The sequence below is a fragment of the Euwallacea fornicatus genome, chromosome 21 (genome assembly GCF_040115645.1).
Source record: "Euwallacea fornicatus isolate EFF26 chromosome 21, ASM4011564v1, whole genome shotgun sequence".
Taxonomy (NCBI): Eukaryota; Metazoa; Arthropoda; class Insecta; order Coleoptera; family Curculionidae; genus Euwallacea; species Euwallacea fornicatus.
Genome location: NC_089561.1, coordinates 457371 through 471949, shown reverse-complemented (window position 1 = coordinate 471949; position 14579 = coordinate 457371). Strand labels below are relative to the sequence as shown.

Below are 14579 nucleotides of genomic sequence, written 5' to 3'. Positions count from 1 at the left end.
TCAGCCGTCGGCCCTCCCGCATATCTAGCCTAGACGTAATGCCGGCTAGGAGGGGTGGACGTCACGGCGTCCATCTTTCTCTTTCCCGCGTCGATCGACAAAACCGGATATAACCGCTTCAGTTCTCCATCGCTCGATGATGTGATTGAACCGAGGAGCATTCGCTACCAGAGAAAACCCCACAGAGGAGATCACTCGAGCGATCACACGCAAGGAAAAGGATTAAAATGTTTCGCTTTTGAAGTGTTTATCTCACTTACCGAAACATAATAAATAGGAAAAATCGAGTAGAAAGCATATAAAAGATAGCCTCAGTACACATCTAATAATAAGTTTTCGTTAGTGGCTCTTGACCTTAGCACTTTATTATCGGAATCTAGTGTTTTCTATAACTTTTCCACTTTGTCAACGTTTACAAAAATACACTCAGAAAAATCCAAATACCTAACTAAAGTCAAAGTACCCAAGTCATCGATTTTTATCTCCAACATTGTGCTTTTCCATCACTTAACTATACATATATATATATATATATATATATATATATATATATATATATATATATATATATATATATATATATATATATATACTTTTCAATAAGATGCAGCGAGCACCATTAAGGATTTAGTGAAGGAGACTGGATCTATCCAACAATGTGGAAGTCTCTTCAAAGGTTTTTCTCATCAATTTATTCCCACTTCTTTCTCTGTTACATAAAAATTTTAGCTGTGTGTTGGTCTTAATTGCCGCCAGTGCAGTGCAGGGCGATGAGTTCCCGGCCGCATGCGCAATGAGGCGGGTCTGCTCGTAAGTATTCGCAATTTGTTAAGCCCAAAATGGCTGCGAATCTTTTTTTTTACAGAGATTTCCGCACCAAAACTCCCGAATCCGACGAAGTTTACAAAGCAGAATTACAAGCCTCGGACGAAATCCTGAAATTTCAGTTGAGAAACGAGGCCGAAAACGAGCTGCTGCTCATCATCAGGGGTGTGGAGAACGACACACTCCGGATAACCATCGAAGAACCCGATTTACACAGATATCATTTGTTGTATTCGCTAGAAAGAGACCCCGTGATAAACCCGTAAGATCTTTAATAAGCCAAAGAAGTTACACTTAAATTTCGGAGAAATTAATTTAGTTTAACTGTGACGTCATTGGATGACTCTTCAGTGGTTGCGTCGGATGGAAAAGGAAATAGCGTAAAAGTGCAGTTGAACCCGTTGCAAATTGAATTATATCACAATGATGAGCTGCAAAGCGTTTTTGACGGAAGTCGTTTGATCATGGAAAATGTATTTTTAGATAAAATTCATTCGAGGATTTTTAAAAAATTTTTAAATTTTAGACCCAAGATAGTCAAGTTTTTACTTTCTCTGTTAAATTCAATAACGCAAAGCGATTGATGGGGCTCCACGAGCGCAGCTCCATCGTAAGTCTCTTCCACACCGCAGACCTCCAAAGAGACCCCTACAGATTCAAAACTGTAGACTATGGAAATTACGCTATGAACACTACGAAGTCTTGTTATGGGGCTGTGCCTCTTATGTATGCATTTGGGTAAGACAGTCTTCCCTCCTTCCACTTTTTTCCTCGCACTCATTAATTTTCCTCTACAGAAACATAACTTCAGGACTTTTTGTTCATAATGCCGCAGAAATGTGGATTGATATCAATACCGAGGATCAATCCGCATATTTCATGGTTTCCAGCGGCGTTCTTGACATTTTCCTGCTCACAGGACCAACTTTGCCTGATGCCGTGAGGCAGTACACGGATCTTACTGGAAAAGCGCATTTACCTCAGGTGAGTTTAAATCATCGACTCGTCACCGATACCTTTTTTTCTAACTGAACCGTTATTAGCTCTGGACTTTGAGCTACCACCAAAGCAGATGGGGATACAAGAGTGAAGAGGACGTTAAAGATATTATCGAAAACTACGATAAATACAACATTCCCGTGGATGCTGTCTGGATGGATTTGGACTATACCATCGGCCGAAGATGGTTCACTTGGGACCCTACCGGTTTTCCTGACCCTAAAGGCCTCCTCGACTGGATGAAAAGTCAGGCTAACAGAAGAATGGTTGTAGTATCCGACCCCCACATTAAAGTAGATGATGAGTATCCAATCTATAATGCCTGCCTGAATGGGAGTTACTTCATTTCTAACTCGGATGGGAGCAATTACGTGAGCACTTGTTGGCCTGGCGATGCCAGTTGGATCGATTTTCTCAATCCAGATGCGAGAGATTATTACGCAAAACTCCATTCGTACGATAATTTCGTTTCTACCCCATCTTTAGCCGGGTTTTGGAATGACATGAACGAACCTACTACATTTAATGATGCAGAAGAGAGGAGTATTCCATACGACAAACTCCAGTATGGAAATGCAACTCACGGGGATGTACACAACATGTATGCCCTTACCCAGGTTGATTGAAAAGTTATCAGATGTTGGTCAGCAATGTTACTAGTAAAACTTATCGTTAGGTAATGGCTACTCACCAAGGTCTAATGGAGCGAGACGAGGGAAAACTGCGCCCTTTCATTTTATCTCGTTCAGTCTTCGCGGGTTCTCAAAGATACACGGCGAATTGGGCTGGAGATACTGGATGTTCCTTCGATTTCCTTCGCAGTTTGGTCCCGATGACTATCTCTTCTAACATGGCAGGAATTGTGTTTTATGGTGGAGACATTCCTGGGTTTTTTGGAAATCCGACTGAGGAATTGGCCACCCGATGGTACCAGGTAATTTTAAAGGCGTTGATAAGGCTTAAGTCCTTAGTTTTGAATTGGTACTTAGACGGGAGCATGGATTACGTTCTTCAGGGCCCACGGGGATCAAGGCAGTAAACGAAGAGAACCATGGACGTTTTCTGATGAAACTCGAGAACTTATTGGGCAATCTATCAAGCTCAGATATCAACATCTTCCGTATTGGTACACCCAATTCTATCAACATGTCATCACTGGAGATCCAATAATACGAGGACTTTTCTATCATTATTCCGAAGATGAGGTGGCGTTAGATATCAACGATGAATTTCTGATTGGTAAGTATACATCAGATTCATTGAGTAGTGTTTATTACTCATGTCCTCAGGCTCTGACATACTTGTTGCCAATGTGTACTTCTCGAATGCTACCAGTCTGAGGGTGTATTTGCCCGGTGAGGACAACTACTGGTTCCAAATAACTGGAGAAACCAATAATGTGTACCAAGGGGGTCAGTGGTACACGATCCCTGTGGATATCACCTTTGTTAGTTTACTGCATGCGATGTGTCTTTCAAACTAGTAAATTTATATTTAGATTCCAGTGTTCTATAAATCAGGAGCAATATTGAGCCGCAAGACTGAAATTGGAAGATCTACTTCTGAGCTACAAGATCCGTACGAATTTCATGTGATACTCGATGAGGTATATTTTTAGCACTGTTTGAATATAGTTTTAATAATTATGATATTCTAGGATGGAAAGGCTAATGGAAAGCTGTATTATGATGATTTTGAAAGTTTCGAGTATTTAAACAAAAAGTACGCCTATTATGCGCTAACATATGATGGTGTTAACTTAATTGCAGAGTGAGTAAAACAAGAAATGTTATTAAAAATTGAAAATTGCCTAATCAATTTGTTTCAGATCAATTGATGAGGATGCTGACTCGTCGGGACTTAATCCACTGGAAACTAATTCGTTCTACGTTTACACAAATAACGGTAATAACGTCTCCATAGTTACGGAGGTTCAATTGCATGAGTTTTTGCTTTTCAGGGGACGGCACATACACCAAGGAGCAGTTTTCCACTAGTATTAAAATGTTGTAATAAGACGGATTGATGAATTAAAGAAACGATTTTTAATGTTCTTAGGCGTGTTTCTGTGAAAGTCAACATGTGGTATCTGGGCTTCAGATCTTAACACACAAATTCCCCAAAAAATTTAAGTAATGCGAATAATAGATGTTGGCATCGCGGTTATATACATATATACAAGCACAAAAAGCAACTCCCAATACAAGAGTATGGACATTTCACTAAATGGTAATGAACAATTGTTTCTGATTAAATAGCACAGGTAATTTAAATTAAATCTTGGAAGAAAAGGGAAAAATAAACTTACAAGTAACTTCTCCAGTTTCCAATAACCTTTATCACTGACCATCAAGCAGTTGTCGTCATCTATACGCGAAACTCTAAACTTGCCGTTTGGCGGTCATTTTCGTTATTATTAAGAGGTCCAGGGTTGCGCGCGCTCACATTTCCAAACTTTCAATTGTTTTGTGTCGTTTCAAACGCGTCCACGGTGTACGTTGTGCAGTTTTTGGTAAATATTTATAGTTTTTAATGAGTATTTTAAGTAAATTTTGAATATAGTTAACGCCTCTATGAGGAGAAGTGTGTAGATGATATAGGTAAGTTTCTTACCATTCTCGAAAAAGAAGAAATACTTGTTCAAAAGCGATCGTAGGAGGCTTAATATTGTAGGGTCTCGCCGAATTTGACGTCATTTATGTCCAATTAAGGTGTCGTCATCTATACGCGTAACTCTAAACTTGCCGTTTCGCGGTTATTTTCATTATTTTAAGAGGGCCAGGGCTGCGCGCGCCCTTGCATTCCCAGATTTTCAATTGTTTAACGTCGTTACAAACGGGTTCAAGTTGTTTGCTTTGTGGGTTCTGCAGTTTTTGGTAATTAATTATAGTTTTTAATGAGTTTTTAAAGTAAATTTAGGATGCAATTAATGTCTATATATACAGAAAGGTGTGCATGATACTGATAAGTCAATTACCATTCTCCAAAAGGAAAACAATTAAAGTTGAAAGGCGGTTGCAGGAGGCTTGACGTGGCGGGACGTCTCTCCGAATTTGCCGCAATTTATTTGTAATGAAAAACATAATTTCTGTTTTCCTCTTGTGTGCTTTATGGTTCATTCGAATTCAGCCGCATAATATTCGATTCGGGCCCTTCTTGCACCTGCACCTGCTTCTCAGGCTTCTAAGCAACAACTCTGTTTTCTATTTTTCAACTGTGTGTTTTATGGTTTGCTTGAGTTGGGTAAAGGACGTCTAATATTTACGGAAGGATAATTTTCCACCATTAATTTAAGGCATGGCATTTTATCCATCATTTCAATTTCCATGCAGATTATCCTTGGGATAACATTGGCAGGACTTTTATCTGTTGGGCCTAAACAAAGCCAGAGCCACGACTGCGAAGTACGAACATTTTTTTTAATTTTTATTTGTTTATAGATCGTTCACCGGCGTTCACGATACTACCCTTCTGGTTTTCGGTAAGTCTTTCTCGCTTTTAATGAATATTGTGTCTGAAATTACTGTATAATCATTACTTCTGTGAAGGGAAACGTGCTGATATTATAGACAAGTTGTTTACCGTCCCCTAAGAGGGGAAAAAGACGTGTTTGGAGGTCTGGGTCGTGGGGAACTTCACGTAATACCGTTCCTCCGAATGTGACATAACTTTTTTCGAATTAAAAGTGAAATTTCGGTATTTTCCGCGTATCTTACATAGTTTATTTGAGTCATAGTCCTCACACAAAGCAAACATTTTGAGGCCTAAAGCCCTAATATCCCTCAATTGGCCCTTGTATATACTTTTTGCGTTTTTGATAATATTTTCTTCGGGAAATGAAGGTTTGGTCATGTTTATGTCGCGTGGATATGTGTATATATATATACAATGTATGTGGATACAATAACTGATCTTTATTAGATTAATACATTTTTACATAATATATTAGGTTTGTCGATCAGTGACGGAGACCCGTGTATCCAACGTTTATTTCGTCAAGTCGCTTTATCGAGTAGGTGCCATTACCTGTAATAAGTAATTGGAAAGAATTTGTTTAATTGGGTAAATAGAATACCAATAATTATTACCGTTATTGATGTATAAGGTCGCTGAATTGACGATAAATACAAATTCAGATGGATCGACGTCTGTATCCACTAACCTATTAATATTACAGAGTAATGTTAGGAAAATTTTGGTAATATTTTGGTATATTTTTTAACTGCATTTTCGTGTTTTTTACTTAAGTAACCGATAGTAAGCAATGAGAAACTACACACAAAACAACGGTTGCGATATGCAGTTAAGGCGCTTACGGCACTTGCGCCAGTTGTAACAGCATTTCGATTTTGTAAGTCTTGTTATGTGACAAATAACTGTGAAGTGATGGTAATGGTGAAAATATCGACGGCACTTTCACGTATTCTGTGATGACATCTCCTGCTTTTTTTGCGGCATTGCCCTTAGTTTTTTAACTATTTTTGTAGTTTTTTTGCCAATGAGACACTAACCCATAACGGCAAAATCAAAAAATGTGACGTTATCATAACATCTTACATTTCTGTTGTTTTAAATTGCTTTACTTTTAGTGGAATAGAGTCACAATTATTTGCCATATATCCAGTTGTATCATAGTCGACTATTGGTCCAAGATATATATATATACGTACGTTGCATTGAAAGTGCCTTTTCCATAAGTAATGTCCAAATAAACATATTTCTTGTTCAAGTACTCGAAGGTCTGGAAGTCATCATGGTATAACCGTCCTTTGGCATATTCGTCCTTTAAGAAATTGTGATAGATCTACAAAACACTCGAAACCCAATTTTACCTGGTCTACCACCACTTGTAGCTCGTAAGGTTCGAGCTTTAACTCGGTAGTAGATCTACCAACTTTAGCCTTCGTGCAGATGATACTTCCAGATTTATAGAAGACTGGAATCTAATTTAAATATTAAATATGCTTATTACAACGTTTGTAAGCTGCAAATGCTTTATATTTACAAAAGAAATGTCCACAGGAATTGTGTACCATTCTCCTCCTTGGTAGATCTTATGGGAGTCTCCAGTAATCTGGAACCAGGAGTCGTATTTCCCTGGAAGGTACACTCTTAGACTAGTAGCATTTTCGAAATAGACATTTGCTACTAGGATATTTGTACCTGGAAGTTATACGTAAAATCGCGTTATAATGAACCGTGTGAAGTCATCATACCGACTAGGAACTCATCATTAATATCTAGAGTCTCGTCGTCATTAGGATAATGGTAAAACAGAGGTCTCACTATAGGGTCTCCAGTGCGGACATGCTCATAGAACAGTGTATACCAATAAGGTATATGTCGATATCTCATTTCGATAGATTGATGAATTAGTTCCCTGGTTTCGTTAGAAAAGGTCCAGGGCTCTCTAGGGAGAGTACCCTTGTCTCCGTGCGCTCTGAAAAACGGAATCCAAGCCCCAATCTAAAAAACAATTCACCGTTTTTTTTTATTGCAAAAATCATCATGATATTATTTTATTTACTTGGTACCATCTGGTGACCAAATCTTCCGTGGGATCGCCACCGAACCCAGGAATGTCTCCTCCGTAAAAAACAAATCCAGCCAAGTTCGAGTTTATCGTCATGGGAACAATCATTCTCTGGTAGCTATAACCGCCTCCAGTGTCTCCGGCCCATTTAGCAGTGTACCTTTGAGCCCCAGCGAAAATTGATCTGGACAGAATGAAAGGACGTATCTGGCCTTCATCTCGCTCCATAAGCCCTTGATGGGTGGCCATGACCTACGCACAAATGTGATAGATTGAGGAAAGAGAATGCCGTGAGAAAAAACCTGAAGCATTCCATAAATGTTGTGCACTTCTCCATGAGTGACATTTCCATAATGCAAAGTGTCGTAAGGAATGCTTTTTTCCTCGTCGTCATTGAAGGCCGCAGGTTCATTCATGTCGTTCCAGAATCCACCCAAAGCGGACGTGGAAGGGAAAACATCATAGGAATGTAAACTTGCGTAATAATCTCTCGCTTCAGGATTTAGGAAATCCACCCAACTGGAGTCTCCCGGCCAGCAAGTGCCCACGAAATTACTTCCGTCTTTGTTATTGACAAAATAATTATTTTCTTTGCAATTTTTGAAAATTTCATAGTCCTCATCAACTTTAATGTGAGGATCTGATATAACGACCATTTTTCTTCCAGCCTGGGAATCCACCCAATCCAATAATCCCACGGGATCAGGAAACTCAGTTTTATTCCAAGTAAAATACATGCAACCCACAGTATAGTCCAAATCCAGCCATACTGAATCTACAGGAATATTGTACTTATCGAAATTTTCCACAATACCCCTGACATCTTCCTCAGTCTTGTACCCATATCTGCTTTGATGATGTCCTAAAGCCCATAGCTGGAATGGTATTTGAGTATCAAATAAAAAGTATGTTTTAATAGTTATTTATTTACCTGGGGCAAATGCGGTTTTCCAGTTAAATTTGTATACTGTCTTACAGCATCAACTAGTCTGGGTCCAGTGAAGATGAAAAGGTCCAGAACACCGCTATAAACCATGAAATATGCGGACTGATCCGTAGTATTGATATCAATCCACATTTCTCCTGCATTATTTAAAAAAACTCCCGAAACGTGATCGTTCCTGAAATTTCCTCTTCGATGATTATATCTCGTAAAATTTTCACCAAACCAACCCTAATCCATATATAAGAGGCACAGCCCCGTACATGGGTTTCGTGGAGTTCATCCTTTGATAGGCATAATCCACGTTCTTAAATCTATACGGATCCAGTTTGAGGTCTGCAGTGTGGAATAAACCCACCACCGAAACTCTTTCGTGGAGTCCTATCAGACGCTTGACCTCATTAAATTTAATTGCGAAGGTGAAAGCCTGGCTCTCTTTGGTCTAAAACGGATTTATTTTTGAAGTTTTACCCGAAAAACTTCGTCATGGTTATATTTACGTTTTCCATGATCAATCGATTTCCATCAACAACTGTTTCCAAAATATCGTTGTGATAAAACTGGATTTGCAGCAGGGGATCCCACAGGACTGTCACAGTAGAGATTCCCATGCTATCTGACGCAGTTAACGAAGTTTCGTTTTTGAACGTCATGTTGAGCCTTTGAAAAATAAAATTTAATAAATGTAAAAGGGATTATGTAATCCCTTACGGCATCAAAGTCGGTTCCTTTTCTAGCGAATACTCCAAGTGGTAGCGATGTTCGTCAGGTTCCTCTATAATGACCCGGAATGTATTGTTTTCTACCCCTCTTACAATTAAGGTCAAATTGTTTCCAGCTTCGTTACGAAGCGCAACTTGAAGAATTCCATGAATAACCTCAGCAGTCGCTACTTGATAGGTCTCTTCTGGCGTAGGGGTCCTCGTTCGATAATCGCTGTAGATGTTGCGATGGGGAAGATTTATAACAAAAAAAAGAAGAATGAATAAGGGAACTTACGTGCAAATCGGTCTCATGGCACATGAAGCTGGGAATTCGTCGTCATTGCTTAGGCCAGGCGAAATCGCAGCTACGATCACCAAGAGCCTATAAAGGGAAAAAAAACTCAGTGCGATCATTATTGCTTTACAGTAATTTACCTTAAAATAACACTTTGCATAGTTTATAGAAAAAACGTATTAATTGTGTCATGCACTTATAAGTTTAAAAAGATCACAAGAACTGCTTGGAAAGTATGAAACTCGATTACTTTATAGAATTAATATAATCTATATCTTTGAGTATGTACAAAAGTTCGAGAGGTTGTTTGCCGATCATAACGATTTGATAAAAACAAGTACCAATATTTCGTTATCAAGTATTTAGCGTTCAACAAGTCTTTTATACTTGAAATAATTTTAAAAAACGTCTATGTGGGTTAAAGCAAAACTCTTTAGACGAGCGCAAATCGGCTTCTGCTGCGGCTCCGACGTCATATTTGATAATGAGGACTATCGGCTTTAGCGAGTCGGTCGCCCTAGGCGAAAATTGTAACCGCCGCCCCACCACTCCCAAAGAAAAACCTTGGCCTTTCGTAGTCGGCGCCCAACCTACCCACCCAAAGGTCGATGCTGGGCGCAGAGCGATTGCCTTAAAAATAGCTCAATTTAATTGTTTCGTATAAAACGCCGCAATCAGTTTGATTATATCTTGTTTAGTTTCCACACAGGCTCTTCATGAGTCCATTGAACCGATGAACGCCGGATCGAAAGTTTTAAATTTTTTATGACATATTTCAAAGAGGGGGAGGTGATCATTTTTTGGCCCCTTTTCGAACTTGGACGGACGATAGGGCCAGTTTAAGCAAGTTTGCCGCCCTAGGCGAAGTTTTTAATCGCCACTTCCCACCTCCCAAGAAAAACCACCAATAAGAAAAGTTCGTGGTTGTTTGTTCTGCCATTCTGGCTCTTCACCGAACTTCACCCCATTCCTTTCATTAGGCAGCCTAAGGAGCGTTGAAAGGGTTACTGAATTTTCTACTTAGTTTCCATAATCTACAGTCCCTTGCAACTTTGTTACGTCATATTTTTGTACCAGTTCTAAGAACCATTTGACAGCTTGACGGCTCCTCCGTCATTTTGAAATGAAAGTCTGACTCCTCCATCTTTGTTTGTGTACCGGCTTTGCACACTATACTAATATTGACTCGATTGGTCTGCAATTTCTCATTTTCACCCCGAAAACCAGCAGTAAGTAGCATAAATTTCAACTTAAAAATTCCATAGAACATTCCGTGCTTATAGGGTTATGGCCAGAGGCATGAGGGGTCGCGGTGGCATGAACAGAGGTCCCGGAGGGCGTCCCCCTTACAAAGTGAAATTGTTCCTCCCCAGACATCCCTTTGATTTAGCCCTATGCGAGTCCGCATTTCCTCGTACCAAACCAGCTCCCGATGAAGCTCCCCTTACGCAGGCTCTGTTAAAGAGAAACTCAGATTTGTCGCCTACTCCCAATGAACAAACTTCAATCTTGAATTTGGTTACAAAGATCCAAACTGTGTTGGACAACTTAGTGGTCGCTCCGGGAAGTTTTGATGCTTGTGTAAGTCGATTTTATGGAAAGGCTTTTCGGGATTGCTTTGTTTCTTAGTTAATTGCATCCTCCTATCATTTCAGGAGTTTTTTTTTAAGACATGATCTTGATTGAATCAGTGAAAAGCTGCATATTTGCGTAGTTATTAAGTTTCAGTTTTTAAAATTCTAGAATTTTAAATAATTTTGGAAATATAAAAAATAGCCAAGAAGATTGGGATTAAAAAAAAAATTTTACAACTATTAGAGTATAAAAATGTTAAAAGTTATTTAAGAGATTTAATCACTAAAACACATTAGTGATTTACTCCTCTACAAATCCTTAACCTTCATAAGGCTGAGATTATTGTGAATCTTCATGTGGGCCTCTTTCAGCAACTGGATGAAGTACGGCAGGTGGGTTCATTCAAGAAAGGCACCATGGTAACTGGTCACAATGTAGCTGATATAGTTGTGATTCTGAAAACTCTGCCAACAAAAGAGGCTGTTGAGGCACTGGGCAATAAAGTGAGAGATGATTTGAAAAATTTAATGAAAAACGAAATTGTCCCTAAAGGAGAGCAACTAGCTCACTCAACAAATGAACGTGGTCTCGAAATACGTAATGCTTTCGCTTGTGTGAGAGTACTAGTCACCACTCTGCACCATAACATCCGCAAATTAGACCCAGAGATTCATCTCGATCAAAAAATCATGTTGAGCCATTTAGCAGCTATTCGTCATAGTCGATGGTTCGAAGAGAACGCGCATCATTCCTCAATTAAAGTGCTCATACGTCTTCTGCGTGATGTGAGATCAAGATTTGAAGGTTTCGAGCCATTGACGCCATGGATGCTGGATCTCTTAGCACATTTTACGATCATGCATAATCCAAGCCGTCAAGCTTTACCCATTAATGTAGCTTTCCGCAGAGTTTTTCAACTGCTGGCGGCGGGTCTTTTCTTGCCGGGATCGGCAGGTATAACTGATCCCTGTGAAGGGGTCAGCTTGAGAATACATACAGCTATTACCTTGGAACAACAGGACATTTGCTGTCTTACTGCGCAGACTTTATTGAGAGTTTTATCTCATGGAGGCTACAAGCAGATCCTGGGCATGGAGGGAAGCAACAATATTGCTAAGGAAATGTCTGTATGGGATGGAGTGGTGGTTTCTCCTTTGGATAAGGCTTATGAAAATCCCCCAGAGAAGAAAGATGGAGATGAAGACGAGGAAATGGAAGAAGGCGAAGGGGACGAGAGTATGGAGACTCTAGAGGTTTAAGTAATCTGCATTATTTTGCTGACTTTTGTTTATATTTGCGAATTTAATTTAAATTTGTTATGCATATGACATCTTTCAATCTCAATATGAATAAATTGAATCAATAAATTTTTGTATTTTTTAAATCTCATTAAAAAACATACACATTTTTAATAATTTTATTTCGTATAAACCTGCATATAATCAACAAAATACCTTCTAGTTTAGCTACTTTTCTAGTAAAAATGATCAATTTAAATGCATTTGAAATACTTACAGTGTGTCGAAAATTAGTGGTATTCAGAGCTTAAAGGTTGATCTAAAATGACAGTCAGTTACCAGGAACCTTAATTTGAATCAATGATTTGAGGGAGAAAAGGTTTAATCATAAAACTCAATTGTTGTTGACAATTTGGCGAATATAGTTTATAAATTTGGTACACGCTGTACATTCTTAATCCTCACATTTACATACAAGGGTTAAACTGTGCTGACATATCCGCCTGATTGCAGTAAACCGGATCGTTCACGTTAGCTATGGGCAGCCTAAAAAGCTTGCCCTGAGGCATGCATACACAGATTTTAAATTGGGCAGTTAAGTAGCTATTTTTTGGCAACCTAGCTATGGGCAGTCTTTGGATGTCTACGTAGGTTCCTTCTTTTCCGCTCAGCACTATCGAGCCATTAATGCTTTTAAGGTAAATGTCCTGATCCGTGCTCCATACAATCTCTCGGGCTGAAATATGTTTCGATGAGTTTTTGATTAAATGCTAAAAAATCAAAATCTGGGTAACTTCGCCGAGATAGTTAATAACTTTCTGGTTTCAATAGAAATTTTCTTCTACATGAAGTTCTCAGTACTTTTATATATTGATCCCGAAACTTACCTTCGAGTTTAGAACCTTCACTGCCTTTAAAATGCAGACTTTCCCCTTCGATTTTCAAATTTTCATCGAGTTTGCTTCGAATTTTGTTTGTTTCAATGCTCTTTCCTTTGAAAACGTTTACATTTTTTAAATTTTTGAAGTTGGGGCTACTGGCTTCGAATAAAGGCTTCTTATTCTTATTCTCTACAGTAAAAGAGCTTAAACCGTGGAAGCAGGTGCCATTTCTCTCGACAGCCACTTTATTAAACACTCTGCTTAGCCTGCTGTAAAGGTTTACGAATACAGAGCTGTTTTCCGCAGTTACCTCAAGATTTTCCCCCTTGAAGCCTTCCATGACTCCATTTTGCTTGAATATACGACCCAAATCCACGTCCCCAAAAAACTTTATCACTTTATGCTCGGGTAGCAGCTCTATGCTCTGCATACCATTGCCAATTCGCAGCACTCCCAATATGGTCATGGTGAGCAGCAAATTACCAACAGCCGAAAGGAACAATAGAAGCACCAAAGTCCAAAAAGCAAAGGTTTTTCTCCCTCGGGGGACGGGTTTCTGGTACTCCTGCACGGACTTGTAGGCATTTTTGAAGCTGTTTTTCGGGTTTTTGTGGCCCAAAAGAGTTGTTTCTTTGGAGGAACTTGCGTCGTTTTCTTCGGATAATAATTCGGAAGGCTGAGGAGATGAGGACCCGATTTCCGTCATGTTTTCGGGTTTGAATGAGAGGGAATGTAAACAGTGAGAATTACGTTTTACCGGGAGCGATTGGGTCGATTGCGAAACCGGCGCCGCGACGCCGCTTTTGCGTGGTTGCGCGGCGCGATATTGGACAGCGTCGCGTTCTAATTTTAACTTTAGTTTGATGTCAATAATCAGTTCAGTCCTACAAAGCGGGATTCAACAATATAACAAGTGGAAAAAAGCGATGCCAACCAATTCCCCAATTTTAAAAGCAAATTCGCCAGCCTTAGCAAACTGGCACTTTGGCGGGGCCATAAGAGCACGCGATTGACAACCAAACGCGAGGCGCGGCGTTGCCAAGTTCCGTTGAATACCACCAAACAGCGAACGCTTTCCTTCTCGCATCTCAAATTAAGGCTCGGATTGGCAACGTCGGTCTTTTAATATTCCTTTCATTTAGGGCATAAATTTCTTTTACAACTTTTTACGTCGCTAAAGCATAAAGAAGCTCCGCCGTTAATCTTAATACGTTTTTTGCATATTTCGGAATTTTCGTTCGCGAGCTAAACAGGGGCGCGCCGAGAGGGAAACTGACAATGAAAAATAAGGAATTTAAAATTTAGTTTTTTTTTTATCTGACTTTAATACGTTGTTGCAGTTTTAAATAATACGAGAATTTAATTAGACGACGCGAAGGCCAAAAGGAACAGCTTTGAGTTCGTGGCTTTTTCCTAAAAAAAAGTCCATGCGGCGCTTACGGTAAAGCAGCCACGCCACTCAGTTTAAAAGTGCATTTTTCTATCCCTAAAACTTGGAGCTTTGGATTCGTGTGTCGAAATCCGATCAACTGCTAAGCGCGACGTTGCCAAATCGTGTCAAATTCCACCAGAATCGTAGATCGTCC

The 14579-nt window shown here is 39.4% G+C and overlaps 4 protein-coding genes across 5 annotated transcripts; 2 read left to right on the top strand and 2 right to left on the bottom strand.

Annotated features, from left to right (window-relative positions):
- The first annotated feature begins 589 nt into the window (after nt 1–589).
- Nucleotides 590–3877, top strand: LOC136345969 (neutral alpha-glucosidase C-like). Its single transcript, XM_066294717.1, has 14 exons — nt 590–676; nt 730–810; nt 866–1087; nt 1145–1298; nt 1352–1563; nt 1623–1809; nt 1869–2441; nt 2501–2758; nt 2814–3063; nt 3114–3271; nt 3323–3430; nt 3482–3594; nt 3653–3729; nt 3785–3877. The coding sequence occupies exons 1-14, from the start codon at nt 657–659 to the stop codon at nt 3835–3837; spliced, it is 2466 nt and encodes an 821-aa protein (XP_066150814.1). The 5' UTR covers nt 590–656; the 3' UTR covers nt 3838–3877.
- A 1842-nt stretch (nt 3878–5719) lies between these two features.
- On the bottom strand, nt 5720–9575 carry LOC136345736 (neutral alpha-glucosidase C-like). Its single transcript, XM_066294285.1, has 14 exons — nt 9440–9575; nt 9300–9386; nt 9012–9236; nt 8801–8960; nt 8531–8742; nt 8289–8478; nt 7660–8232; nt 7352–7609; nt 7041–7290; nt 6830–6987; nt 6657–6767; nt 6495–6607; nt 5913–5986; nt 5720–5850 (listed from the first exon to the last, which is right to left on the bottom strand). Exons 1-14 carry the CDS (start codon nt 9457–9459, stop codon nt 5783–5785), a joined length of 2499 nt encoding a protein of 832 aa, XP_066150382.1. The 5' UTR covers nt 9460–9575; the 3' UTR covers nt 5720–5782.
- Nucleotides 9576–10383: 808 nt separating this feature from the next.
- Nucleotides 10384–12241, top strand: LOC136345732 (interleukin enhancer-binding factor 2 homolog). The gene is made up of 3 exons (XM_066294277.1): nt 10384–10528; nt 10583–10880; nt 11246–12241. The coding sequence occupies exons 2-3, from the start codon at nt 10587–10589 to the stop codon at nt 12131–12133; spliced, it is 1182 nt and encodes a 393-aa protein (XP_066150374.1). The 5' UTR covers nt 10384–10528; nt 10583–10586; the 3' UTR covers nt 12134–12241.
- Nucleotides 12242–12277: 36 nt separating this feature from the next.
- Scgbeta (sarcoglycan beta) lies at nt 12278–13991 on the bottom strand. Of its 2 annotated transcripts, none has more exons than XM_066294278.1 (2): nt 13000–13984; nt 12278–12848 (listed from the first exon to the last, which is right to left on the bottom strand). In XM_066294278.1, the coding sequence occupies exons 1-2, from the start codon at nt 13697–13699 to the stop codon at nt 12580–12582; spliced, it is 969 nt and encodes a 322-aa protein (XP_066150375.1). In that variant the 5' UTR covers nt 13700–13984; the 3' UTR covers nt 12278–12579. The 2 variants fall into 2 exon arrangements, with proteins under 2 accessions (XP_066150375.1, XP_066150376.1); XM_066294279.1 differs by having other exon boundaries at nt 12671–12882; nt 13000–13991.
- Nucleotides 13992–14579: the final 588 nt, after the last annotated feature.

Coding starts and splice junctions, on each gene's coding strand:
- LOC136345969 (XM_066294717.1), top strand. CDS start 657: ATGTGGAAGTCTCTTCAAAG. Junction 1,810..1,868: donor GAAAAGCGCATTTACCTCAG/GTGAGTTTAAAT, acceptor AACCGTTATTAG/CTCTGGACTTTGAGCTACCA. Junction 3,272..3,322: donor TCCCTGTGGATATCACCTTT/GTTAGTTTACTG, acceptor ATTTATATTTAG/ATTCCAGTGTTCTATAAATC.
- LOC136345732 (XM_066294277.1), top strand. CDS start 10,587: ATGGCCAGAGGCATGAGGGGTCGCGGTGGCATGAACAGAGGTCCCGGA. Junction 10,881..11,245: donor CGGGAAGTTTTGATGCTTGT/GTAAGTCGATTT, acceptor GGCCTCTTTCAG/CAACTGGATGAAGTACGGCA.
- Scgbeta (XM_066294278.1), bottom strand. CDS start 13,699: ATGACGGAAATCGGGTCCTCATCTCCTCAGCCTTCCGAATTATTATCC. Junction 12,849..12,999: donor TGAAGGTTCTAAACTCGAAG/GTAAGTTTCGGG, acceptor AACATATTTCAG/CCCGAGAGATTGTATGGAGC.
- LOC136345736 (XM_066294285.1), bottom strand. CDS start 9,459: ATGCAAAGTGTTATTTTAAG. Junction 8,961..9,011: donor AAGGAACCGACTTTGATGCC/GTAAGGGATTAC, acceptor TATTTTTCAAAG/GCTCAACATGACGTTCAAAA. Junction 6,768..6,829: donor TTCCTGTGGACATTTCTTTT/GTAAATATAAAG, acceptor TATTTAAATTAG/ATTCCAGTCTTCTATAAATC.